At 42.8% G+C, this 27,941-nt stretch overlaps 1 protein-coding gene across 3 annotated transcripts in view; it reads left to right on the top strand.

Moving 5' to 3' along the window:
* The window catches only part of CDC37L1 (cell division cycle 37 like 1), a 30,249-nt gene extending 5,342 nt beyond the window's left edge, over positions 1-24,907 (top strand). For 2 of the 3 annotated variants that reach the window (XM_007655588.3, XM_029055054.2), the window contains 5 exons: positions 8,139-8,226; positions 9,836-9,951; positions 13,073-13,195; positions 18,311-18,475; positions 23,233-24,907. In XM_007655588.3, the coding sequence (XP_007653778.1) occupies positions 8,139-8,226; positions 9,836-9,951; positions 13,073-13,195; positions 18,311-18,475; positions 23,233-23,334 (594 nt within the window). In that variant the 3' untranslated portion in view covers positions 23,335-24,907. The remainder of the gene's footprint in view (positions 1-8,138; positions 8,227-9,835; positions 9,952-13,072; positions 13,196-18,310; positions 18,476-23,232) is intronic. The other variant, XM_007655589.3, reaches the window with a different exon arrangement.
* The last annotated feature ends 3,034 nt before the right edge of the window (positions 24,908-27,941 follow it).

Below are 27,941 nucleotides of genomic sequence, written 5' to 3'. Positions count from 1 at the left end.
TAGTATCATGGCAGTGGGGTGTATTTTGTAAGTAGGCTCCATTGTATAGCTATTTTCACGTGTACGTGTTGATTGTGACTAGTAACCCCGGGGTGCCAACTTTTCATTTTGAGGGTGGGGGCAATCTTGGGGGTGGGACTTTGAGGGGATGGAAAGAAAAGGAAAAGAGGAAGGAAAAGGTACTCCCTTCAGTCCTCCACCGCTGGTCCTCGCTGGGGTGGGGCGTAAGCGGCTCCTCCCGACCCTGCCCCGTAACACCCCCCGCCCCCCCTCCCGAGGCAGAGCCATCTGCCCGCCTCACCCTTAAAAAGTGTGTCCGGGCATCCCAGAGGATCCACCGGGGTTGGGGATTGGACCTTGGGAGCCCACCGCAGCGCGCTCACTCTCCGGGGTCACCCACGCACTGGGCCAGTTTTCATCCAGGATCCACGGGCAAGGCCGTGGCTTACCATCGCCCACAGAAGCAACCCGGGTCCCCATTTTGGTGCCCATGGATCCTGGCTGAAAAGCAGCACGGCACATGTGCAGCCTCCTGGGGTGCGTGCCACCGTGGCAACTCCAGATTTCCAACCCCTGTCTCATCCCCAGTAGATCCCTCAAGCTCCCTGGGCAGATGGGGTAAGGGTGGGGTGGGTGGATGCTGCTTTCTCCCAGGGTTTTGGGACCAGGGCGAGAAGACTCACTCACATCCAGCCCCGATCCTCGGTGAGGACCCGAAAAGTGGCCGTGGCATCATTAGTTCTTTTCCCCTCGTAGGGAGCAAGAGGTGGAGCCGTCCATCTTGGCTCCGTCTCTCGTCCCTTGCTTTTTCCGGAGGGCAGGGCGGGCTAGTTACATCTGCCTGCTGTGCTCGAAAGGCTCACTGTCAGTCCGTGGGGGCAATCACGCATCTTCCTCCCCGCACCGTGGAGTTAGCGCCTACGCAGAGTAACTGTTTCGTTCGTTCAGTCATATTTATTGAGCGCTTACTGTGTGCAGAGCACTGTACCAAGCGCTTGGAAAGTACAATTCGGCAACAGATAATAACTGTTTAATACCTGATAATGCAGTGTCTGATGATAGTCCTCTGTAGGGGAAATGTATTATGATGTCTGATTTCTTAGTGCTAATCTGAAACCATATACCAACTCTACCGTAGTCTTCCAGATGGTTAGTACAGTGCTCTGCACACACTAAATGCTCAATAAATACCATTGATTATGTCCATAAAAGAGCCCTTCACTGATGCTCATGCAGTCACGCTCAAGTGTGGACTTAGAGGTTCTCACTTAGTAGTAGAATCACTAGAACTGGAAGGGGACACTGACAGTTCAATTCTGAATGAGTTGTATCTACCCCAGTGCTTAGGATAGCGTATGGCCCATAGCAAGTGCTTACCTAACACCACACTCTTGTTGTTGTTGTTGTTGTTAGTAGTGTTATTAGTGCTGCTGTTGTTGTTGTTATCCTTGTTACTTAACCCAACCCTCTGCCTTTAGGCAGTTCTGCACCAACGCTTGTGAGATCATCGGACCTGGTGGCCTTAGTACAAACCAGGGCGACAAAAATTGGATGTTTTTAGTACTGCTACTGATTCACCTTTTGATTTAGGACACACGATTTAAATTGTAGCAGGAAATAGGTGGGTTAGGCATAAGGAAAATCTTCCCGATTGAAGGGCGAATGAGATTGAATTGAGGGACTTTTTAAAATCTCCTTCCAAGGAGATCTTGAAGAAAAAAGATTCATTTCTGAGACTCATCATGGCCCTTCTTCTCGGTCTCTCCTCTCAGAGATGATTCCGGGAACATTCTCCGGGAGAAGTTGGGGCTGGGCAAGTTTGTACGGATTTGGGATGGGGAAGAAGTGGGTAAGGCGGTGGAGAGAGGAAGAAAGCCCAATAGGGCAGGCCTGGCTCCAGGAGAGCCGTGTCAGGTTCTCCTTGACACAGACAAAATCTTGGGAGAGAATTGTTGTTGAGACTTGAGACTGGATTGTTTCTACACCTTCCTTCTCCCCTCCTGGACTTTTTCCATGACAGCATTTTGCAGGTCTCTAACACTCCACAGTATGGGAAAGGTGCAACCCTGCCCTGTTGCTGGAAGATGTGTAAGATGGACTTTCGTAACACCTTTTGCACTTTGATTTTTGTAACTTGAAAAGAGGAAATATTTCCCTAGCTCGCAGAGATGAGATAATTAGTGTTTATGCCTTAGGATTTTTTTGTTGTCTCCAAAGTCAAAGGGAAGTCATATTTTGGATAAGGATCCCTTACTTCGAGTTCCTAGGGCATTCGTTCGGGGAGGGGGTTATTATTTGTGTCGAAGCTCTTCCACTTTTACTTTGTAAAATGGAATTCTACCCAGATTCCCTTTGTATTGTCTTTCCTCAGTGTGTATCACCTGGGGGTCCGGCACCTTTATCATAATTGGCATATTTGCCATCAGAACTGCCGTTTATTGGCATCCCTGTTGGCAGTCTCAGCAAAGAGGTTTGAGAATTCGTGATTCTGGAGATTAAACCCTTTCTGATTCTTAGTTGAAATTGAGACATATTGACTGAGCTGTAAAATGAGTCATATATCACTCCCCATCTGTTTAATGATTACAGGACTTATAGTCTTCAGAGCTGCTAAATAAGTACTAGATTTATTTATTTAAAGTTTACAAAGGGGGTGTGTGTGTGTGAAGGAAAACTACCTGAATTGCATAGTGCAATTCATGAGGTTACATTTCTGTAAGCAGGTGATGCCTGCAATTAATAAAGTGAGTCATAGAAGTAGTTCCATTACCAGATTTGTTCCATGGTGAAGTACTTAACTTCTGTAACACTGTTGTATGATGTAATGATTGAAGTGGACATGCTCATCGTCCCTGTAACTGAGAGAAGCAATTCTCTTTTAGGTTCATTTCTGGTTTTTTTTAACTGTCTGAACGGTGACTTTGGCAAAAGGACACCAGCTTTTATCTACTATACAAAGATAGCATCGCAGATGTAGTGTATTCTGTGTCAGAGTCCACGTAGGGCCAGGTGTAGTCATGTTTTTTGAAAGGAATTTTCCAAGTGAAAAGATGTATTTTTTAACCCATTCATTCACAGGGCAAACCTGATTGCTAAGCTAGAGTTGGCACTCTAGAATGGAGAGTGGTGTGGAGATTGCCCCATGCAGACAACACTAATATTTTGGGAGCACTTAGCACCAGTCAGCTCACAGTGTGCTTTAGGATCCTTGAGTTTAGCAGAGCATTTAGCCAATTGGGTTTTTTTTCTGCCTCTTCTCCCCCCCCACGCCCCAATGTCTTTAGTAACCTCATGGTAGTCCCTAGGATTCAGGCAGGCAGACATTGGGATAACAGATTCCTGAGCCAAATGGATAGACTTTTGAGCCATTCAGGCGGCCTGCAAGAGGATGCCATCTTGGAGAAAAGAAGTCTTCACTCCATGATGCCAATCTAATACCTTTTTGTCTTTTCAAGATGAATTGCAGTGGAGTCCTAAAGGGAAATATCCCTGTTTGGTTAAGAAGACAGAAGAAAGTTTATTGAGAAACTTGGATTCTGGGGGGAAAAGTTGTGAAGCTGCTGTTAGGTTTGTCCCAGACAGGTTAGTTATCAGTAATAGGTTACTGTTTAACAGGAGCATAATGTTGGTTCCTAAAAACAGGTTCTACATTGGGTTGTAAGTGTGGGATGATCCTCAATCAAACCTCAGAGTGAAACCTAAAGATCACCCCACCCGATGTCACTTAAGTATGACCCTTCAGGAAACCTTTATTACAGGCAAATAGCCTGTGATTAAGTGCTGATTAGTTTTGAAGCCATTATTTTTCACTCTATTAAAAGGCTCAAGAGAATGGAATTCCTGGCAACTAAAATTTATCGGTTAAATGTGTCCAGTCAGTGCTGTCACTTGTGTTACATTATTAAAGCTTTATTGAGTCGATGCTTAACTGATGCTCCTACTTTTAGAACACCTAAGAATTTTTGTTTTGCTTCCAGAGAATGTGGCTTATTTTCTTATCTCACATTTTTGTGAATTTAAGATTGCCCATTAAAGTAGTCCTTAAAATGGGGGAGAATTGCTTTATTTTGCAGTATTTTCTATTAACGTGAAGAAAATATGGTAATACAGGTATTCCTACAACATGGTATTTGCATTATTGCAAATCCTTAGGTTATCAAAAATCGTATTGTCAATTATTGTAAATAAGGACTTAGGGGAAAGTAATTAAAAAATAGTTGAAATAGTAACTTGGCCCACATTAGGAAATGTTCAAGAAAGTTGTGTAAAATAAAAAAAGCCTAAATCTTGTGCAAGCAATGTGCATTGGTAGGCATTTTTTTTGATACGTATCTATTCATTAGCATGGCACCAGGATCCAATTTGCAACAGTTTAAGTTTAGTTTCCAGTAAACGAGTGGCAAAAAAAATTGCATTACATTCCCTGCCAATGCTGTTGAGGAAAAACACTCATGGCAAGAGAGCCTTTGATCTTTCTCAAAGCAAGCATTCCTTTAAGCATCATGGGGTAGGCTCAAGGCTGCATTTTGGCACTATGTTCCCATATTCTTCCATCTGATTCTGTCCAAAAAAAAAAAGTTTAAAATGTCACATTCTGACAGGGTTGCCTGTATGCAGGTCTTTCTTCAAATGGGTCTTAATATTGGTGAGCGATACACTATAATGATAATAATGTTGGTATTTGTTAAGCGCTTACTATGTGCAGAGCACTGTTCTAAGCGCTGGGGTAGAGATGGGGTGATCAGGTTGTCGCACGTGAGGCTCACAGTCTTCATTCCCATTTTACAGATGAGATAACTGAGGCACAGAGAAGTTAAGTGACTTGCTCACAGTCACACAGCTGACAAGTGGCAGAGCTGGGATTCGAACCCGTGACCTCTGACTTCCAAGCCCGGGCTCTTTCCACTGAGCCACGCTGCTTCTCATTATCGCAACATTGGTGTTATAGCCTTGACCCACTTTTGTGGTGGGTTTTTTAAAAATCTAAATTACAGAATTTATGAAAAGTCAAGAGTTAAAAATAAAGAAAAATATTGATACTTCTAAGTATATCTTAAGCCCCTTGAGGGCGGTGATCTCATCTTCTAACTCTGTTGTACTCTCCTAACCGTCAGTACAGTGCTCTGCACATACTGCTCACTAAACCCTTGATTGATTGATTCCAAAGTTGGCAGGGATGTGGAATGCAATTTTCATTTTGGGCAGCCATGATCTCAGTGTATCCATGCGGTCACAGAATGTTCTGAGAAACTTCTGCCAGGTTTTTTCTGGCAAAATAATAACTTCATTTTAAGATCTTTATTTTTTAAGAAGTAGTGAGAAATAGAGAAAGTATCTGTTTAATTGAAAATAAAAAGTTCGATTCTCCCAGGAACTGAAGAAGCTGTGTGGCCTAGTGGATAGAGCACGGGCCTGGCAGTCAGAAGGACCTGGGTTCTAATCCCGGCTCTGCCTCTTGTCTGCTGTGTGACCTTCGGCAAGTCACTTAGCTTCTCTGTGCCTCAGTTACTTCATCCGTAAAATGGGGATTACTACTGTGAGCCCCGTGCGGGACGTGGACTGTGTCAAACCTGATTACCTTGTGTTTACCCCAGCACTTAATGAGTAATAATAATAATGTTGGTATTTGTTAAGCGCTTACTATGTGCCGAGCACTGTTCTAAGCGCTGGGGTAGACACAGGGGAATCAGGTTGTCCCACGTGGGGCTCACAGTCTTAATCCCCATTTTACAGATGAGGTAACTGAGGCACCGAGAAGTTAAGTGACTTGCCCAAAGTCACACAGCTGACAAGTGGTAGAGCCGGGGTTCGAACCCATGACCTCTGACTCCAAAGCCCGTGCTCTTTCCAGTGAGCCACGCTGCTTCTCTAGTGCCCCATCTAGTGCCCCAGAAGATCCCCTGAGGATTCTTCCAGTCTCCAACTGTATGATTCTATGGCATGCATGCTGGCTGCTCAAATTCGATCCAGCTCTATTACCTTTTACGGTCTAGCACTTCGCTTAGTCGCGCAAACTGGATAGGCCCTTGGGTCTGAAACTAAAAGAGCTGGGGATGAACTGAAATAAATTCTGAGTGTGGATAGATGTAAATGTTAATAAAAAAGACACAATTACAACCCACATTGCTGGTACTGCGCTTCTTTCGGCCATTCGTGGCCACTGCCATCAGATACCTCATGGTATTGAGTGTGTGGCACATACATAGTAAGCACTTAACAAATACCATTTAAAAAAAAAAAGTTACTCCCAAGTAAGAAGCTGGGCACATTGGGAAGAGCAAGAACTCTTTCAGACCATTAGAGGGACTGTTTAGTTTTAGCAACACATGCACAGTAGAATCAACTTCGCCTTAATGGGCCTCTAGTGCCTCTTTCTTAGCAGAACATCCGTGACATCACATTCATTCATTCAATAGTATTTATTGAGTGCTTACTCTGTGCAGAGCACTGTACTAAGCGCTTGGAATGTACAAATCGGCAACAGATCGAGACAGTCCCTGCCCTTTGACAGGCTTACAATCTAATCGGGGGAGACAGGCAGACAAGAACAATGGCAATAAATAGAGTCAAGGGGGAAGAACATCTCATAAAAACAATGGCAAATAAATAGAATCAGAGTGATGTACATCTCATTAAACAAAATAAATAGGGTGATGAAGATAGATCACACGCTGATCACGCATCATAAATTGATGATGTCACGAGTTAGGCTGAGCGTGTCACACAGGGGACAGAAACCTCCAGAAAGGAGCCGCTCTCCTTCCCCCCAGTACCCGGATCGCTGCTCCCCACAGCCCAGTGAGCGCACCAGTGGGCAAGTTTGGGTCACGCAAGGGCTGTAGGGCTGGGCTGGCCCCGCCGCTCAGCTCTGAGATGTCGCTGTTCCCCTCTGGAACACCCCAGCGGTGGTGCCCAAGGGCGGGTTAAAGACGGAGCGAGTCGGCAGGAAACCGCCTCCTCCTCCCCGGAAAACGGGCTTGGGGTGGGAAATGGCAGTAACTACCAGGGTGGATGGGGAGGTGGTACAGCCTGGCACTCCTGAAACTGGTAACTTTGGCCACCTCCTCTGGCATTGCTTGCTTCCTGCAGGTTCTCTGGCGGGGTGGGGGGGAAGAATACGCCTTCTCCCCACCTCCCCTCCCCTAACACACCCAGAGCCTGGTTTTCTGGTTTCCTCCTGCTGGTGATGGAGACAACGGGGCTGGGGCCCAATATGGCAGCCCCTCTCTGGCCAAGAGGAGCTGCTCGCAACCATCTGTGAGGACTGCTGCCGAACAGTTTTCCCAAGTAGAACAGGTTTTTTTCATACCAGAGCTGAGTTCTGGCTTACTTCCAGCCCTTTATCAAATGGTCATCATCACATTATCAATGGTATCTAGTGAGCATTTACTACGCAGAGCACTGTACTAAGCACTTGAGTCAGAAAGAGTTAATATTACTCCCAAAGTGGTTAATTTTCTACCGGGGAGTAAACTTGGGCACTGGTAGAACTGGGCTCAAGTTTTAAGTTATAGCCGAATCATGTTTTCTTTTTTCAGGCCTTCTTCTTGAACGTTGATCTTGCATTATCCCGTGGACCTTTCTAGGCAAATTCTCAACTATATCCATAGAACCTCGTAGATGGACTAGGGAAGAATTACAGATCCTAACAAAAAATGTGTGCAACAAGAGCTTTCACTCTGATGGTTTTTCCTTAGAGATTAGAGATCATATTTACCGAATGGTTTCTGTTGAGCATCTCCCCTTACATTCAAGCATTAAGTAGCAGCGTAGTTTAAGTACAGGCTTAATTCAGTTCAATCATCATTATTGGAAATCACAGAATCATTCTTAAAGAGTACATGAACATAACTTAATAGAAGGGACCCCTATCGTGGGGGAAGGGGTTTTTTTTGTTTGTTTTTGAATGGATGTCAGTTCAGGTGAATTCAGTGACACTGAGTGTAAGCCACTGCACAAGAGTTGAATTCGTATGGTGTGCGCATTACTAAAGCCAAAGGGGATTTCTAGATTTGAAGCGTGAGAAATTAGACGAGTAGGAACTATTTTCATGGATAGTTGAGTTGAAATAAGGCAAAGGGATATATGCACCCAGCTAGATTCCAATTTCTTAATGTAAAGATTTTTTTTCCTCACAGAGTTTTATCAATCCCCAAAAAAGAATAGAAGACGAAGATGAATCCAAATCATTCATGCAGAAATATGAACAAAGGATCAGACATTTTGGTAAGTAAATATTCCTTTTTTCCCACTTTTTCTGTACACCTGTGTATAAAACTAATTAGTCTCCAGTCGTTTCATTTTTCTTTCCTTCTCTTTGCACACAGTAAGCGCTCAATAAACACGATTGAGTGAATGAGTAAATTCCCTTCCTTCCCTGAACTGTTATACTCTCATTTGTTCAAATTCTGGACATGACACTACTTCACTTGGTTATCAATCAGTGGCATTTATAGAGCACTTACTGTGTGTGGAGCACTCTGCTTGAGTGAACACAGTATGGAGCACTGTGCTTGGAAGATACATTCCCTACCCTCAAGGAAAGCTCTCTGTGCCTCAATTTTTTTTTGTCCTTTTCTATATTAGGAATAGTTTTAAAAGTATGTAAAGGGCCTTGAACACATACTTCTTCCTCTTTTTTTAAGTTATGCCCTCATATCCAAGAATTTCACCTTATTTTTTCAATATTTTGACCTCAGGTGATGGATATAGTGGAGTAGCTGAGTGTAAATGATGTTCAGGATGATTTGAGAGGTGTCATAAGAACAAGAAAAAGACCAACTGAAATGCCTTTAATAGGTTAGATCAATGGTCCTTCCAGCCAAGTGTACAGTGTCTGATAGTAGCGACAGGATGCTTGGAGCAACAGTGAGCTGCATAGAGCAGGCACTCAATAAAATGCTGCTCCTGCTGCTCATAATCCTGATAATGAGAGCGTTCAGTATACTGTACAGTGCTCTGCATGCAGTGTATGCTCAGTAAACTTGATTGATTGAGCACCCAGTGTAGGGAAGAGGGTGTGGTGGGGAGAGATCGGTTGAAGGGCAGGGAAAAAAAAAGAGAGAGGGACACAGGTACGAAGGAATAAGCTACAAGAAAGAAGTTTACTGCATTGTGAAAGGAAATGAGGGCCATCAAGAAGAGGAATAATAATAATAATAATGTTGGTATTTGTTAAGCGCTTACTATGTGCCAAGCACTGTTCTAAGCGCTGGGATAGACACAAGGGAATCAGGTTGTCCCACGTGGGGCTCACAGTCTTAATCCCCATTTTACAGATGAGGTAACTGAGGCACCGAGAAGTTAAGTGACTTGCCCGAAGTCACACAGCTGACAAATGGCCGAGCCGGGATTTGAACCCATGACCTCTGACTCCAAAGCCCGTGCTGTTTCCACTGAGCCACGCTGCTTCTCTAGAAAATAGAATAGAAAAGAGGAGTCAAAGGAGAGAGAAAAACAAGAATTAGCAGAGGTAAAAAGAGAAAAGAAATAGGCCAAAAGAAGAATTGATGGGGAAAATGACAGATAAAAGAAAACTATAGCCTCTATCAAACCCAGGTGAAGATTAAGTATTTATACTAGTAATTCATAAACATATAATGGAATAGTAGTAATTGTCTAATCATAGCAAGGAGAAAACACCATCCAGGATATTTACAGAAATAATCAGTGGCAAATGGAGAGGCTATTCTTACACACTCTATTGTTTGGAGTAGATTTCTAGGGCAATGTGCATGGCATTAGAAGATAATTATTCTTATCTTCATTAAAGTGTCATTTCATCCTGCATAAGTAAACACCTCCTGGTATAATTCTCTCTTTTTTTTTTTGCCAGGTATGCTAAGCAGATGGGATGACAGCCAGAGATTTTTATCTGATCAGCCATATCTTGTGTGTGAAGAAACTGCTAAGTATCTTATTTTATGGTGTTTTCATCTAGAAGCTGAACAGGTATTGTGAAAAATCTAAAACTGTTTGGAACCTCTTGTTTTTTCTTGCTTTTTTGCTTTTTGGATTTCTTTTAAGAGGATACTAATAATAATGATAATTGTGGCATTTGTTAAGCACTGTACTTAGTGCTGGGTTAGATACAATACAATCAGGTCAGATACAATTCCTGTCTCACATGAGGCTGAATAGGAAGGAGAACTGGCACTGAATCCCCATTTTACAGATGAGGAAACTGAGGCATAGAGCAGTTGTGATTCACCCAAGGTCCCACAGCAGGAAAGTGGCAAATTAGAACTCGAGTCCTTTGACTCCCAGGCCCCTGCTCTTTCCATTAGACCACACTGCTTTTCAAGAAGAGGAAACTAACTGTACAATTCCCTTCTTATTTGGTTTAAAGAAGCTGGTTTAAGTCTAGATTCAAGTTCAAAAATGGGAACATTATAAAATCACGTTGTATTTCCTCAGTAATAATAGTGATGATAATTATGATATTTATTGAGTTCTTACTGGGTCAAGCACCGTTCTGAGTGCTGAGGTAGATACAAGTTAACGAGGTTGCTCACAGTCTAAGTAGGAGGGAGGATGGGTAAACTGAATCCCCACTTTACAGTTGAGGAAACTGAGGCACAGAGGAGTTTAGTGACTTGCCCCAGGTCACACAAGTGGCAGAAGCAGACTTAGAACCCAGGTCCTCTGACTCCCAGGCCTAGGCTCTTTTCCATTCGGCCACCCTGCTTCACTAACTGATCTACTACTTTTATGTATCTATAGTAGTATACAATACTATTACCAGTATATTATTGTTTAAATACCCATACTTTGGATATAAAAAAAAAATACAGAGACTTGGAGAGGAAACGATCTGCATTAACTGAACGGGTGGCTTACCTTGCTGGTCAGCTAGCCCCATGGTGCCTTTAGGCCACTGTAGCCAAAAGTGGAGACCTCTTTGAGTCGTCCATCACTGGTCCCACTCCTGCAGGGGGTGGGGCTAAGGCTGCTTGTCTAGTAGGCAGGTGCAAAAGGAAAGATGAGCCCCACTGACTTTGTCCTTTGCACCAGGAAGAGGGTGGGGGCGTATACACACCCACCTATGCCCTAGCCATCCCAGACGATTGCTGTTTGAGAACCATCTATACACAGTATAATGCATTACCTTGTCTATAGAGTGCGCATGTTAGAAAGTTGAAGATGGCTAAGGAATAATTCTAAACTGAAACTGGTAGTATCGTATCACATTGATTACTCTTGCAGTTTCAAAGCTCGCCATAACTCCCTGAAGATATTTTTCACAAATTCCATATTCATTCTTATTCATTCATTCAGTCGTATTTATTGAGCGCTTCCTGTGTGCAAAGCACTGTACTGAGCACTTAGGAGAGCACAGTACAACAACTAACAGACCCATTCACTGCCCACAGCAAACTCACAGTCTAGTCAGGAGAGAGACATTAATATAAACATACAAATAATTTTTTTAAATTTTCTCTTCTATCCTTTTCCTTTGTACGTACTTTTTTTCTCTTAGAAATAGTGATAAAGCAAAGAGAAATAACTTATAAAACCGGCAGAGATTTTTGCCAAGAAAACATTTTCTCTGTTAAAATTTTTAAAATGGATAAGCTTGATCCTGTCCTCATATACAGAATTTAATGCCATATAGAAAACCTATAGATAGAAAAATTATCTGGGCCCACAAATAACTGCTTCTGGTCTATACCCATTGGAAGAAGTTGACAGTGTATTTAACTTTTTTCTTTGGAATCATCTCCTATCTGTAATTTATTTATATTCACATCCATAATTTATTTATATTAATACCCGTCTCCCCTTCTACACCGTAAGCTCACTGTGGGCAGGGAACATGTCTACCAACTCTGTTGTACTCTCCCGAGAGCTTACTACAGTGCTGTGCACACGGAAAGGACTCAGTTAAGAAAAATAAGTGCTAAGTAGCCACTTTAAATTAGTTCCTGGAAAATAACATTTTTCATATTATTTCTGTCAGATCTCTCCCAGTAGTACACTCATTTCTTCTGTAGCACATGTATTCACTACACTGATTGATCTGGATGGAAAGTAATACGATCTCAGAAGATAAGGCTGTGTACGTGTGCACAGTGGTGTTCCAGCCACAGATACTCTAATGTAAGTGTTCCTTAGGGAAGCAGGGCGGCCTAGTGGAAAGAGCACAGTCCTGGGTTCTAATCCCGGCTCTGCCACTTACCTTCTGTGTGGCCTTGAGCAAATCACTTAAATTCTCTGTGCCTCGGTTCCCTCATCTGCAGAATGGGGATTCAGTACCTGGTCTCCCTCCTACATCAGTTGTGAGCTTAGATCTATCTTCAGTGCTTAGTACAGTGCTTGGCACATAGTAAGCGCTTCACAAATACCACTTATTATTATTATTATTGTTGTTGTTATTAGAGAAATAAGTGCAATTTGTCGTGAATGAGAGTAAATTAAACAATAGGTAGTCCTCTATGAGGGAGAAAAACACATATATGATTGTCTTGTTGCAGAGCTGTTGTTGGTAGGAATTATTCTGACCTTCCAATAGAGTAACTTCTAGGCTAAGTAAAAATATTTTTGCATTTGGCCCTGAAGGTGCAGAAGTTAGACTCAAAGAGAGCTACAGTACTTGGAATAAGGATCTTCCCTGCCCCCTTTATTCAGGAGCGAGAACCAAAGGTTATGGATAGAACAAAGAGGATTTGAAATAATTGGAGACATGATGTGGCCCCTCTGAAGTAACTATTCTATTTTAATTTGATTGAAATTCATTTCGAATTAAGATTATGTCAAAGTATAATTTATAGCTTAAAGCCTGAAGATTTAATTTTTGGCTCCCACTGTTTGCCCATTACAATATTACTGAACAATATAGTACTGTATTTTTAGAACACAAGGAATTCTTGTTCGCTAAAATGCTGAGCATGAGTTGAAACATTGAGAATTTGGCTTGAAGCAGTCTATCAGCTATAAATTATAGGTTCTACAAAATAAAGATCGTATTCAATCCTTTAAAAATGGAAAACAGCGTTTTCTTTGAGTAGATAAACAAAACTACAATATGTTTCCAGAGAGCTGCCCCTAGTAACTTTAATCAATTCCTTTTCAGAAAGGGGCCTTAATGGAACAAGTAGCACACCAAGCCATCGTAATGCAGTTTATTATAGAAATGGCCAAAAACTGTAATGTGGATCCAAGAGGGTGTTTTCGTTTATTTTTCCAAAAAGCCAAAGTAAGTAACTGCTTCAGATTAAGTGGAAAGTTTTGATTGTGTCATCTGATGCGGGTTTCTTCATCTCGGGATATCATTTACGTGGTGAGTAGGAAATTTTAAGTGATGCCTCCTGCCAGGCTGGTTCTGCGGGTGGACACGATAGATTGTGAATTTTAGGTGAGAATGATCCTGAAATGAAGTGGCTTTTTCCTGGTGAAAAAATCACTACCCCACCAGCATCTTGCACTCCTCATATTTTAGACAAACCTGCAGGAGCCTAGTTATGCTACAGGTGGGACTGTGACATTGAGGAAACCCAGGGCTTTATAGATCACCACCAAAATAAAGTTCTCCTAGAGTTTGCTCAGTGGACATGTGCGGGCATATACACACACACACAACCACAGTTCCTTCCAGGAGCAAAGGTTATTCTGGGAGGTGAGGAGATCTATCCAGCTGGCAATCCAATATGTAACCTCAGCAGTCACCGGAAACACTGTCCGTTATCACTGTCCAAACCGTACACAATGAAAAAGACCTGCCGAGATGCCACTGTGTAGATTTGGGTTCCATTTTTTTGTGAAGGAAGTGGCTTTTTAGAAGGGCTTTTAAGAGGCAGAAAGGATAGGGTTTGGCAAACCTGTAGGGGAAGAGCTTCCAGGTGTGAGTAATGGGTTGAAAGCAGGAGTATCGAGAACACAGACAGGTAAGAGATGTTTTTATGATTGTCTTCGCGTTAGAGTGTAAACTCCAGCAGAGAATCCTTATTCTGTACCTCCCAAGTGTGTAGTACAGTGCATTACGTGAAGTGGGTGCTCAATAAATACTATCACGACTACTTGGGAGGAATAAGGAGCAGAAGTTGGACTATAGCTGGAGAAAGAACAGTTAATCAAGAGGGAGCCAGCTGACAGCATTGATGTCAATGGTCAGAAATTTTTGTTTTATACAAGAAGTAATGGGGAGCATTAAAGGATTTGGAGGAGGAGGAATAGTGTGCGTCATTACTTGTGTGACTTGTACGATAGACTGAAGTGGAAAGAGGTCGGAGGCAGAGAAAACGGTAAGAAAACCGTTAACCAGATAACCAGCCAGGAGGAGGTTAGAGCTGGTACCGGCATAATGGTTGTAAGCTTGGAGAGGAAAGTGCAGATCTGTGAAATATTGAGGAAGAAATGACGACATTTGAGACAGATTGAATGTGGGTGGTAAATGAAATCGAAATGCCTTATTCTAATTTTTTTAATGGCATTTGTGAAGTGCTTACTATGCGCCAGGCACTGTACTAAGCGCTGGGGTAGATACAAGCTAATCTGGTTGGACACAGTCCATGTCCCACATGGGGCTCACAGTCTTAATCCCCATTTTACTGATGAGATAACTGAGGCACAGAGAAGCTAAGTGATTTGTCCCGGGTCACACAGAAGATAAGTGGTGGGAGCTGGGATTAGAACCCAGGTCCTTCAGACTCACACCGTTCCTTTATTGGATTTGCCTTCTGTCATCTGGGTCAGGATCATGAGACAGAGAAGCACAGTGAAAACGTGTGGGATGTGATGGAAATGAGCGTTGATCCGAAATCAGTACTGTGTTTGAAAATACAGGCTTATGGATTTCAGAGGTGCTATTATCAGTATCACCTACGAGAGGAAAAGTGAAAGACTGCCTGTGACAGCTATCAAGATAACTGCTGTGCTACATGACTGAAAATATCCTGGTAGAATTCTCTCGGATCCCTTCCTATGTGAAAATGTTGGCCTTTTGCTTTTGGAACCTAAGGGGGAGGTCTTAGGCCCTGAAATTCTACAACACTTACGCTTCTTGCAAGACACTATATGCAATACAGAAATTCAGGAAAGAGCGGTTAGATGCTTAGAAAGTTTACTGTAAGCTTCGATAGTACTTATCTGTGGACCTCAGTTGAATTTGATGGAATCGCCCATCAGAAATGATAGACGAGCTTCAGTCCTGTCACTTCCAGTGCGTTTTGAGGTGCACAGGGAGACTAAGGCATCTTGAGGCACATGGCTGATCTCGGAGCATACGTGCCAAGTTGAATTTACCATCTGAGGTGCGCGGAAGGAAAAATTGAGCTCTAAACAACCACGCTCTTAAATACGAGCAATTCCATTAGCTGATAAGCAGTAACATACTGGTTCAGACCAGTACTGGTCCATCTAGCCCAGGATTTTGCCTCTGATAGTGGTAGCAATGAATTCTTGGAGGAAATATTTTGATGATTTGATCTCTAATCCATGAATGTAGCCAAAGCCTTCCTGAACAGTGTGATACTTTCTGATAGCACAACTTCTTGTGTTACAAATTCCACATATTTATAGTCCCCTGGGTGAAGAAGTGCTTCTTTTTGTTGGTTTGGAACCCACCACCTTAAGCTTCAGTGGATGCTCCTGGGCCTGGTTTGTGGAATTTGGTGAACAATTTTGGCTTCACGCTGTTGCATACCCTACCACATTTTGCAAACTTCAACGATGTCCTCTCTCAGCATTTGTTTTTCCAGAATGTGCAATCCCAGTCTTCAGTATATCCTTGTGTGGAAATCTACTCCACCCACCATCTATGGTGTTTTAGTTGCTATTCCCCGTACCATTTTGTGACGGTTTCGGCTACGCTTCTGGGATTCCTTTCACTGAAACACCACATATGCCTAGGCTTCCTGTGACCTGCAGGAGCCAGGAATTTCCCCAACCCAAATCGCTTAAGTGTCATCTTAAAATCCCGAGCCTACTGCTCTCCTCCAGATAAGTTTCCAGGCTACAGCACCCCAAGATTACTCTGGTAAATTGCCACCAACTTCTTGTGCCTTAGTTGTCCCACCCAAACCCCCCGGGAATCCGTGTGGGAGTCCGTGAACGCTAACGCTCTCTCTGGCCCTTGCTCCACGCCATGCACAGAGAAGTTTGCTGAGTCTTGACTCCTTCAGTTGTGTGGTACCATTGTGGACATAGGTGTCCAGAACGTGACACCCAGGCTTTCTGTCGTTACATAAGAAAAGGGGTTTAAAAACTATTAACTGCAGCTAAAGAAAGGTGCTTGAAGTATTAAGTGTATGATAAGCAATCATTAGTTCAGTGCCGTGCACACAGCACTCAGTAAAGACAACTGATTGGTGATTGATTGGTCTGGACCAAGCTTACAGCAAATAACAAGGTTGCATCAGTTCAAGGTCAGAAGAGCATAAAAGCAAATCCAGTCTCAAAATGTAAATCTCTCCCTGATTCTGAACCACTCCGTGAGGGCTAGAAACCAGGTTCATAAGCCTTTCAAAATTATTTATCCATCCATCAGCTTCAGCTAGGTCTTTCCCTTTTCATCCACGTTTCCTCCTCCACCTGGTTTCAGTTCCAATCTTTCATAGTGAGCATTCTTAGCCCTTCACCCTCCTGCCCTGTGGCCCAAGCTCTTCATTTCCTATTCCCAGGTGTTTTATGACCTCACCTGCCCCTAGCGCTCTGACCCAATAACTGAATTGATAGTGTTACAACTCCAGCTATGTTTCATTTCTTTTTTGGGTTAGAGAGTGGCCTGGGAGCCCTGAGCATGCAAATGGCCTTCCCCCTGCCACTGAGCCAGCTATTATCTTTCTGTAAGGTTGCAGGTCAATCTGAAAGTACAGTTTTGATCTTGCATATCCCATATTCTACAACCTGGTAGCTCACAGAGGTGTGACCAGGCCACCACACGTCCCCAGCTCTGAGGTAGACCAGAATTCCACATCGTGTACTGGGTGTGGAAGTTGCACTGTTTTAGAGGTTGGCAAAATGATGCTTTTAGTTTTGTTTTCTAACTCCTTTCTAGAGATGCTTAGCATTTTGCAGGCCTTTTTGACTGCTGTCGCACATTGGACCAATGATTCGAGGTAATAATTGATAATAATTTGACATCTCTTTGCTGAGGCGTGAGTGATAACTCAAAGCTCATGTTATGTACTTGTCATTTAGATTGTTTTTCTCCAAGTGAATTACCTCACCAATGCTCACACTGAAGCTCTTCTGCCACTGAGGTCTTTGAGATCTTTCTACAGTTTATCTGCATCGGAATGGCATTTCCCCACCTAGAAAAGTTTAGTATCACCATCAAACGTGGAGATATTTTAGCACCCTCGCTGCTCCAGGTCATATACAAAAATATTAACTAGAGTTGGGCATATCACCAATCCCTGAAGAGTCCCACTATTTACACTTTATCCTGAAAAGTGACTGTTCAGCCCTCCCGCTGGTATCTTTTAGCTAGTGTCTGTCCATGACGGATGTTATGTCTGTCCATGACATAACATTTCCTTCAGTGTTGTGATGACTCAGTTTTCTTAGTAGCCTCTGTGTAGAACCTTCAACAGAGCAGTGAAACTTGGTTTTTCCTTAGAGAAACCAGATTGTGGTGTTCCACTTTTGCACTGATGTTCGCTTCTACCAGGTTTCCAGGCACAGAAACTTCCAGGATCACCTCTGGAGCCTTTCTGATAGAAGTTTCATTAACGATCCTCCAGCCCACTGCTATGGTAGTCATTTGCCAAAATAGATAACACATTTGCCAGGAGTCCTGCAACTTTCCCTCTGAATTCCTTCAAAATTCTTCTGGTGAATGCCACGTGTTCCCAGTGATTTTTACATCTAGTTTCTCAGTGTGATCTCAGATATCTTTGTGTGGGTAACAGTTTGATCCAGGTCCTGGCATCTTATCGAATGGGTCATCTTTGCTATTTCCATATAGTAGTTTTATTATTAAACATTTACCGTGGTCTCATAATGTGAGTACAGCGTCTTTTGTTTCTGCTCAGAAAATTATTCATGGAAGAATGAAACCATTCATTAATTACTTGGGCGTTTTTAGTTTGAAAGTTTAGCTCACATCCTAAATTACTGAGCATCCTTGAGTGGGACATCTTTTTTCTAACAAAATAAGCATTTGTACTTCACCTACTTCTTAAACAGCCAAGGAGCAATGGTATTTCTCTACAACCAGCTCAGTGCTGAAGATGAATGTTTTTTTTTAATTCAATTAATTTTTTGTGTGTGCTTAGCCATTGGTCTGAAGAGGACTAAACATAAAGAAGTGTAAAATGCCTAAAGGCAGCTACCTGTGATAACTGTCCTTAAATATGGTTTTTTCTTATAGGCAGAGGAAGAAGGTTATTTTGAGGCATTCAAAGCTGAACTAGAAGCATTCAAGTCAAGAGTAAGACACTATTCTCAGTCACAAAATTATCCAGCTATACCCATGCAGAGTCATGTTCTCCAAACTGGTTTTGGATCTATAGGATTATTGGAGTCCGTGCCACAGGTAGGCCTTGAGAAGTTCATTTACATGGATCCTGTTATCTTGCTATCAATCTATTGTTGGTATTTTCATAAGTAGATATATATGTATATATGTGTGTATATATACACATATATATATACACACATATTGTTTTCCTTCGTGTTCGAAGAAGACGCCACTCACAGTGAAATTCACCTATGAGTGCGTGTGTGGCTGAAAAGCCCAATATGGGACCCGCAGTCCTGAACACACTGTGCACACACAAAGGCTGGCCTTTGTTGTGCCGTTGTGTGTGTTTGCAGCGCCTGATGCTGTTTTGCTTCCTCATCTCACGGTCTTTACAAGGCTTCTGCTCCAAAAGAGCCACTACTTTCTTGTTTGCAGTGCGCCATGCTGACCTACCTGCCTTCTGCAATTGTCTCCAGTTTTCAGCTGAGATGCGGCATAGTCTGAGGCTTTGTTTTATTGCATCCTTAAAACATTTCCTCTATCCTCCTTGCTTTTGGTTTCCCATTTTCAGCTCACCAAAAGCAGGTAGACATTTGGGCATCCTGCTGTCGTCCATTCTCTTTATATTTCCCACCCAGCAAAGCTGTGTTGAGATGACCATTGCTTCAGTACGAGAAGACAGACTTCATCCAGGATTTAATTTGTTGCCACTTGATGTATAGCCTCAAAGTGACACTGATGGAACTGCTGAAGGATCGAATATGACATCCGTGGGGAATCTGGCCTCCCAGCCCTAGAGAAGACTGGATGATCATAGTACAGCTCTGTAGATCTTTGGTTTGGTCTCGAGCCTAATACTATGGAGCCATCCCACTCCGTTTCGCAGTCTCCCAAAGGTCTTTTCGATTTGACCTTCTACCTCCTTGCCTCTCATACTATTGGCCGGTGTCTGCCTAGGTAACAGAATTCTGTTACAGCACTTAGCTCTGGTTGCCAGTATAGACTTTTGGTTGTCCGTATGTCTTCCCCAGTGTAGGCCGATACTTTACTTCAGTTTTCTTTAGGCTGTTGTCAGGCTGTAGCGGCTGGCTAATTTGGCAAAGTCTGCAATCATTTGCATGCCTTCCTATCTGTGGGCCTCCAGGGTGCAATCACTTGCATACCACAGTTCTTGAATGACTGCCTCTCGGACTTGGGACGATCCTCTCAGCCAGTTGAGTTGGAAGAGTTTCCCAGAGGAGCAGAAGCATAAGCACCTGCATTGGGTCTCCCAAAGCATCTTCCGGCATGGCTGCATAGAATAAATCGAACGGGACCGGGCCTACTTCACATCTCCGCTTCGGCGGTGGGAATGGATCAGACAAGGCCTCCCCAGCTTTCACGCGGCTGATCGTGCCACCGGGAAGCAATCTCAGAATCTTAACGAACTTCTCCGGACGGCCAGTTTTACTAAGCGATTTCCAGAGTCTGCTGAGGTTGTCAAATCTTTTGTTCCGGCTGCGAGAACTGTATAGAAGTCTCGGTGCGGGGTTCTGCTCCCTGTACTTCTCCTGTACCAACGTGCTACGGGGATCGTGTCCGTTGTGCCATGCTGTGAGCAGAAGCCACATTGCGATTCCAGGACTATTTGGTCGGCGATACTCGGAATTGGTGTAGAAGAACTGGGGCTGGACCCTTGCCAGCAGTGGAGAGTTGTGAGGTGTCTCGAGAGTTGCCGCAGCCTGATCTTTCACCTTTTTATTTGAAAATGGTGATGATGATGGCATCTCCTGAGGGCTCCCTAAGTGGAGGAAGAGCTAGTGTGTTTAAGCAAGGTGTCCCCTCCAAGCTCGTAGGGCTCGGCAGATATGCCCTTGGGTTTGGGCGCATTGGCATTTTTCATGATTCATTACTCTGGTGACTTCCTCAGTAGCTTTCTTTGGGAAGGTTTTTTATGTTTTGCAGAGCCTCATCATCCTCATTTGGGTTGAGAAAATTGAAATGTTGTCGTCGTCGTCTCTTCCGGACACCCTCCTTGTCGGTGATAGCGTAAGCTCCTTGAGGGCAGGGACCGTCTTTTGTTTCCGTTGTTCTCTCCCACATGCCTAGTACGGTGCTCTTCACGCAGTAGACACACAATACATACTACCGACTGATTGATGAGGCTAGTACCATCTTCACTTTCGGAGGTGCTGAAGCGTGTGTTGGGCCAAATAACTTCTTTAGCGATGTGTAAAAGTTCCTGGCTTAGGGAAAGCTTGCAAAGCTTTGGATCCCTTCTGCTTTGGCGTCCCACTGCCTGTCACAGATGGTGCTCAACGTGGCCCAGAGTAGGTTTCTGTCACTTTTATCTTCGTAACAAGTTGCTGCAAGGTGGTGTGGGTGCAGTAATTGTTTTACTGAGAGTAGACTTTTTAATCTGTGGGTCAGTCGGTCGTATTTATTGAGCGCTTACTGTGTGCAGAACACTGTACTAAGTGCTTGGGAGAGTACAGTATAACAGTAAACTGACCCGTTCCCTGCCCACAACGAGCTTACCATCAAACCAGTCTTGGTTACTCTACCTGGCCGTGGCCCACGGACGGCTGCCTGGGAGACGGTATCACAGAGAGATGCCCATTCACTATTTATATTGGAGACTGAAGCGGGGGCTTCACGTTCCAATAAGGTGGCGGGAATTTTGCTTCAGAGCTCCCTGCAAATGTCTTCATCCTATAGGAGCTTACCATTTAGCTGCTTTGTTAGTTTCTAGCCCACTCGTCAAAACTCTGGTCACGTAATCAGTGTGAACTTGGGCGCATCAGACGGTGCTCCATGCGTGGCTGCTAATCCGTACAGCCTTAAAGTCCTTCGGCCACACCAGATGCCACACCAGATGCCACAGAATGGATCAGAGGTGCATCTGGGAGGCTTTCCTTTTGTTTGGTAGGCGGAAGATAGTGTCGGTGATAGCATTCAATAGAAGTAGGTCATCGCAGTTGTTTGTCAGCTCCATATTTTCCAGTGACTGGCTTCCAGGTGTGAACATCTACCAGCTCAAGCACTAATATCACATTCTTTTTCTTGTAACGTATTTATCACAACAGCTCTGTTAGTATCTTTTTGTAGATGTTAGAGGAAGCATACTTAGATTTAAAATCCTTACTCTGTAAATTTAACCGTCGGTTATTTGTATCTCATTTAGATACAGTGAAAGAAATGGTAAATTATATAATAATAATAATGATGATGCTGCTATTTGTTAAGCACTTACTATGTGCCAAAGCACTGTTCTAAGCGCTGGGGTAGGTACACGGTAATCAGGTTGTCCCGCATGGGGCTCACGGTCTTAATCCCCATCTTTACAGAGGAGGTAACCGAGGACAATCGGTGTTCCGTAATTGTGGGATATCCCCTCCCTTTATCCTTTCCGTTCCACTCTGCCCTCAGCCTCCATTGTTATTGATCATGTACCTTTCTTTTCTTTTTTCTGTTTATGATATCTGTTAAGTGCTTACTATGTGCCAGGCACTGTACTAAGCCCTGGGTTAGATACAAGCTAATCAGGTTGGACACAGTCCATGTCCCACATGGGGCTCACAGTCTTAATCCCCATATTTCCAGATGAGGTTACCGAGGCACAGAGAAGTGAAGGGACTTGCCCAAGGCCCCCAAACAGGCAGGTAGGGGAGCTGGGATTAATTCTTTTCATCCCTCCCTCCCCCCGCCCCCACTATGCTTACGGCAGTACTCTTTTCGGTCAGAGAGGGAACGGGTTCTGGAGCTGGCTAAGGAGGACTGATGTTATCTGTGAATAGTGACTTTCGAAAAGTGTGACATTGAAGTTCCGAGATCGTGAGCCCATTGCATGACAAGGACTGTGTCGGATCTGGTCATCTTGTATCCATCCCAGAGAATGCCACAGAGTAAGCACCCAGTGAATACCATAAGCGTAATTTTTCTTGATGTACCAAATGAAAATTCTGGAGTAGCTGTGCCTATGCTTAGTGACTTTCAGCATCAGCAAATATATCAACTTGAAAATAACATGAGGTGTGATAGAATTTCTAAGCCCTGAAATGCTGTAAGTCTGAAAACTGCATTGGAATCTAGGCTGATGTTGCATTCACTAGAACTGAAAGGGAATTTACAACGTGACCAGGCTAATGAGACCTTACAGGAAGTTATAGTTGGTAACCTGAACACTACCCTGAAGCATTAGTTGCCTGAGGAGGTAGCAAGTCTGATGCACTGATTTCAGGTAGTTGAAATTTAAAGAAAATAAAAACTCAAGACGGCTAAAAGGCTATTAGAAAAGTACAGTTGAAAGTCAAAAGATTGCTTCGCTGATTTTTTTTTTCCACTCATAAAATGTATTCTACCTCTTAAATTTAAGCAAATGTGTGCAATGCTTTGGTTTTGCCACGGAATTCTTATTCTTTGCATAGCCTCCAGCATCTTACTGTGTTAAACTGATTTTTTAATAAATGTCTGATTTTGGAATCTAAACAATTGACGGTAAGTACGTTCAGTTCCGTCTTCACTACACATGTGGGCTAGAAAGCAGGAGAGGTAGGGACTGTTTTTCTGACAACGCGAGCCTGTCCGGACACAGCGTGCCGCAATGTTGGAAGAAACGGTTGTGCGACTGGCTTTGGTAAAGGTGAGTACTTCAGTGCAAGCTTTCCTTAAGGTGGGATTCATCTGTGCAATTGAAGCTTATGCTTTGTCTAGAAAATGTTTTTCTACTTAATTAAAAACAGTTATCATACATTTGCTGGAATGAAAAATATTGCAACTAGAATATGAACTGCATATATTTTTATATACTGATTGTTCCCGGTTTTTATTTTTCTCCTGTCCTGTTTCAGAATCCAGATTATCTTCAGTGCTGTATGAACGTGGCCGTCTGCAATTTAAACTCAATGGTACATAAAGAGGATGATGAATCTAAAATGATGGACACTATGTAGTTCACTTAAGACTGCTGAAGCCAAGAACTATTTTGTTACCAGAAAGGATTAACTTTTTTCTTGACAATTTTATGGGTGCTGCACTTTATTTTTGTTTGGTTTTTGAGGGGAGTTCTGAAATTTTGTAACTTTTCCTGTTTTGTTGGTTTTTTTTTTTGAAAATGTGCTGCTAGGTTTTTTTTTTTGTTTTCTCTGGAGGGAGGAGAGGTTCCATATGTTGCAGGACGCTAAACTGGACTTTTTTGGCTAATAAATTTGCCTTTAATCTTATAATTCTCAATTTTTGGAATTGAAGTATGAAAATCTGCACAAATGCATTGTTTACAAGAACTGGCTAACGAAGACATCCGCTAGTCTCTTTTTGTATAGACACGTTCGTGACTTATTCTACAACAAATGACTAAAGCTAACTATATCATTCTGCTAATTTAGCTGTTAAATCTGGTGATTCACATTAAAAGCAATAAATCCATAGTTGATAGCAACCTCACAGATCCAGGTGATGCAGATTAAAACACTCCTTTTTATCTTACTGAAATGACACTTTTCCTTGTGTTAGGTCTTCTCAAAACACTGATATACCACATTTCCCTGCATAACTGCCCCCCACATTTTTGCATACGGTGGGGGTGGGGGAGGCTAGTATGCAGAGAATTAAGCCTAGCATTAAGGGGAGCAGGAGAAAAAAATAAAAGTTTTAAAGAGGGAGGAAAGGAGTGGGGAGAAGAAAGAGCAAGGTAAGAGGGCAGTGCTACTGCATACAAAGATATTGCATACAAAAGGCACCTCAATTAATAACCTCCCTCCTATCAAGTTGTACACCTGCACTTGAAGAATAAACTCTTTTTCCTCCTCAAAAATGGAGGGGAGAGAATTATGCAGTAGAGGAAATCATGCAAATAAATACAGTAATCGGATTATTCCAAAATTTAAAAAGCTGTGTTCCTCAAGTACAATCGATGCACTAACTGATCTATATCTTTTTTAACGAATTTAAGCCTAGATGTATGTATCAGTGATAAGTATTGGAAAAAAAATTTCAATGGTAGCTGTTCTGAACACTTCCTTGGGAAGAAAAACCAGTTGAAACTAATCTTTACCTGTGACAATCTGAAAACATACACTGAAAGAACGTAAATGGCTTAGGTAATGGTAAAATCCCTTTTGCTTTCAAGGTTACTCATTTTGAAGAACTAGATCAATTGTTTTACTCAGTAAAGTTAAGCGGATTAGATTGTGTAGAAACTAATTTTCGGTCTTTAATTTGGTTAGTTTTATCACAGCCATTACTAGTCTTTTTTGGCCATGACGAAATTATTTTAGGCTGTCTTCTCCAGTTGTTTCTCCATAGAAACGATGAGGTCGCTAAACATAGAAGCATTTACTAACAGTTTTAATTTGAAGTTATATGACTTTGCCATACTAAATATTTAGCAAACCCACCAAGTCGTTGCACTAGAAATACAAACAACTACCACGTGTCTTCCTTCCATTCTACCCTTTTTCTGAGTAAAATGTTCCCTTTGTTCTGTCAATACTATAAAAATGTAAATAAATGCTCTGAGACAATGTAGTGTTGAATATACACTCAGTTCTGCGTAGACCCCCTCAATAACTCAGGCTTTGAGGTAGATTTTAAAAACTCAAAACTGGGCTAGGCTCGGGTTTGGGTAGGTTCACTTGCTTGGCTTGGCTTATGCTGTCGAGTCAGTTCCGACCCGTAGCGACTCCAAGGACGGCTCTCTCCCAGAACGCCCCGCTCTCCATCTACAATTGTGCCGGTGCTGTATCCGTAGAGTTTTCACTTACATTATATTTATTCAATACGTCAAACAGTATTTATTGAGCACCTATGGAGTGTGAGGCACTGGAGTAAACACTTGGGAGAGTACCACAAAAACAAGAGACCTGTTCCCTGCCCTAAAGGAGCTTACAGTCTAATGGGGGAGAAAGCCATTATTTACAAATAGTGGAAACAGAAGGAAGCCTAAGGATTTAACAAGAATGTCCTGCCTCCCCCTCTGGTCTGTAAGCTAACTGTGGACGGGGAATGTGTCAGTTATAGTGTACTCTCCCAAGCGCTTAGTACAATGTTCTGCATACAGGAAGTGCTCAATAAATGTGATTGACTAGGTCACTATTCCAGGAGGAAACAGCAGAATAAAGTCGTTGAGTACACAAGTGAAAGCATCTCCTTCAAGAGGCCTTCCCCAAATAAGCCCTCATTACCCCTATTTTATCTCCCTTCTGCATCACCTATGCACTTGGATCTGTACCCTTTAAACACTTAATATTCACCCCACCCTCAGCCCCACAGCAATGACGTACGTATCCATAACTTATTGTAGCATCTGTCTCCACCTTTAGACTTTAAGCCCCTTGCGGGTGGGGAATGTGTCTCCCAACTCAGTTGTATTGCACTCTCCCAAGTGTTTAGTACAGTCTTCTGCACACAGTAAGTGCTCCATAAATAACACTGATTGATTAAAGAGATGTATATGTATATGCGTAGAAGGGCCTGGCACACAGTTACTGCTACTGGCACACAGTAACCACTTAAATACTACAATTATTATTATCTAGTCCCAAGTCTGCCACTGACCAGTCTAAGTCACTTCACCTCTCTGGGCTTCAGTTTCCTCATCTGCAATATGGGGGTAAAAGACTTGCTTTCCCATCCTCTTGAACTGTGAGCCCCATGTGGGACACGGGAATGTGTCCAGCCTGATTATCTTTTAGCTGCCCTGGTGCCTTGGCATGGGGTAAACAGTACTATCATTTTATTCGATAAGTGACAAACTTCCTCTCATAAATGAGTTTAATAATGTGAAATTCAATCATTTTAGTTTTGTTTGAAAGATGACACCTAATGTACAGATTGTCAGATTTGTTGGCGGACAGCTAAATAATGGCACCGTAATCCATGTTAAAATGTGACTGACAGATTAGCCAAACAGTCTTTGAGGTTGTATGTGAATTAATCAACCAATCAGTAGTGTGTATTGAGTGCTTACTGTTAAGAGCACTGTATTAAGCCGCCCCTGGGAGAGTTAATCAACACGATCCCTGGCCCCAAGGAACTTACAAGAGAAGATTACTTTTCAGGGTGTACTTTTTCAGTTCTCTATGGTTCAGTTCTATGTACAGTTAACTCGGAACACTTGAACAGTGCAGAATCAGCCTATACTCATGGCTAGTGTAAAAGCAGCCGAGGCACTCTTCAGAGCAACAAAAGAGAAGGAAAGGATGGAGGGAGACTTCTTTCCTCTGTGCCCAGGAGGGAAGCATAACTAGCTTAGTTCAGTGGGCAGAATATTCTGAATGAATGGTTGGAAATAGGATAGTCTTTTACTCTAGTTAGCTCCTAGCAACTGATGACATTTTTTAAAAGTAATTAGAACATTGCCTCTAAATTGTCACACTGGTGTCTCAAAACTTATCTTCCCCTTGCCCCCCAGGCATTAAATAGGGAAATTAAAGTTCATTCTGTTGTACTGCTGATGGGGATGTGTTTTCATAGAATTTCCCTTGCCAGTATTCAAGCCATCAAACACTTTTTGAAATGATTTTCTCTTGCTGGATTGAAACCGCCTGGATTATCTCTCTGATGAGCCTGTTTGGGAAATTGGTGTTCTCATTTCTGAAATGAGTATGCTGCCCAGAGCCTGTTTCTTTTTTTTAATACAGTTGCTTTCTTCCTATTTAGGCAACTTTGTGAACAAATACTTTTTTAGTTTAAAAAAGTCTCTAAAAAACAAGTGAGCCTGATGTAACAGGCTATTCTTCTAGCCTTGGTTGACTTCAGTGAAATTAGCACCAGTTTAAAACGTACTCTGGCTGTTTTAAACTTGATTTCATGCTATTTTAGCCAGGATACTTCTTCATTACGGTACATCAGCATGTGGTGAAAGAAGTGAGCTACCGGTAGACAGCAAACAAGGTGTGTGCTTGCTAACTTGCAAAGTGACTGAGCATCCTATGTCTCAGGTTCCTGTCTGTAAAATGCGGATAAACACTTGCAAGTACTTGAATATACCTACCTCACAGGAATGCTGAGGAATAGCAGTGAAATAAGGTAATAATGGTATGATTAAGCATCCACTGTGTTCAAGGAAGACAGTGAGGCAGGGCTCCGTGCCTCCAAGGGGTTCAATCTAAAATTAAGGTAGGAGAGGAAGTCTTTGAGAACGTAGACTCCGAAAAGATTTGATTAAGAAACAAAGTTATGGACAGCTTAATAATAATTCTAATACTTGTTAAGCACTTACTGTGTGCCAGGTACTGTACTAAGCGCTGGGGTGGATACAAGCAAGTCCGGTTAATAATGCTAATGTTGGTATTTAAGCGCTTACTATGTGCCGAGCACTAAGCGCTGGGGTAGTTAACGGTTTAACTGGGTTGTCCCACGGGAGGCTCACAGTCTTAATCCCCATTTTACAGATGAGGTAACTGAGGCACCGAGAAGTGAAGTGACTTGCCCAAAGTCACACAGCTGACAGGTGGCGGAGCTGGGATTAGAACCCATGACCTCTGACTCCTAAACCCGTGCTCTTTCCATTGAGCCATGCTGCAGCAGGCCCTGTCCCATGTGGGGCTCACAGCCTCTA

This window comes from Ornithorhynchus anatinus, chromosome X5 (assembly GCF_004115215.2).
Source record: "Ornithorhynchus anatinus isolate Pmale09 chromosome X5, mOrnAna1.pri.v4, whole genome shotgun sequence".
Taxonomy (NCBI): Eukaryota; Metazoa; Chordata; class Mammalia; order Monotremata; family Ornithorhynchidae; genus Ornithorhynchus; species Ornithorhynchus anatinus.
The sequence above is the reverse complement of the archived record's forward strand: the minus strand, read 5'-3'. Positions and strand labels throughout refer to the sequence as shown.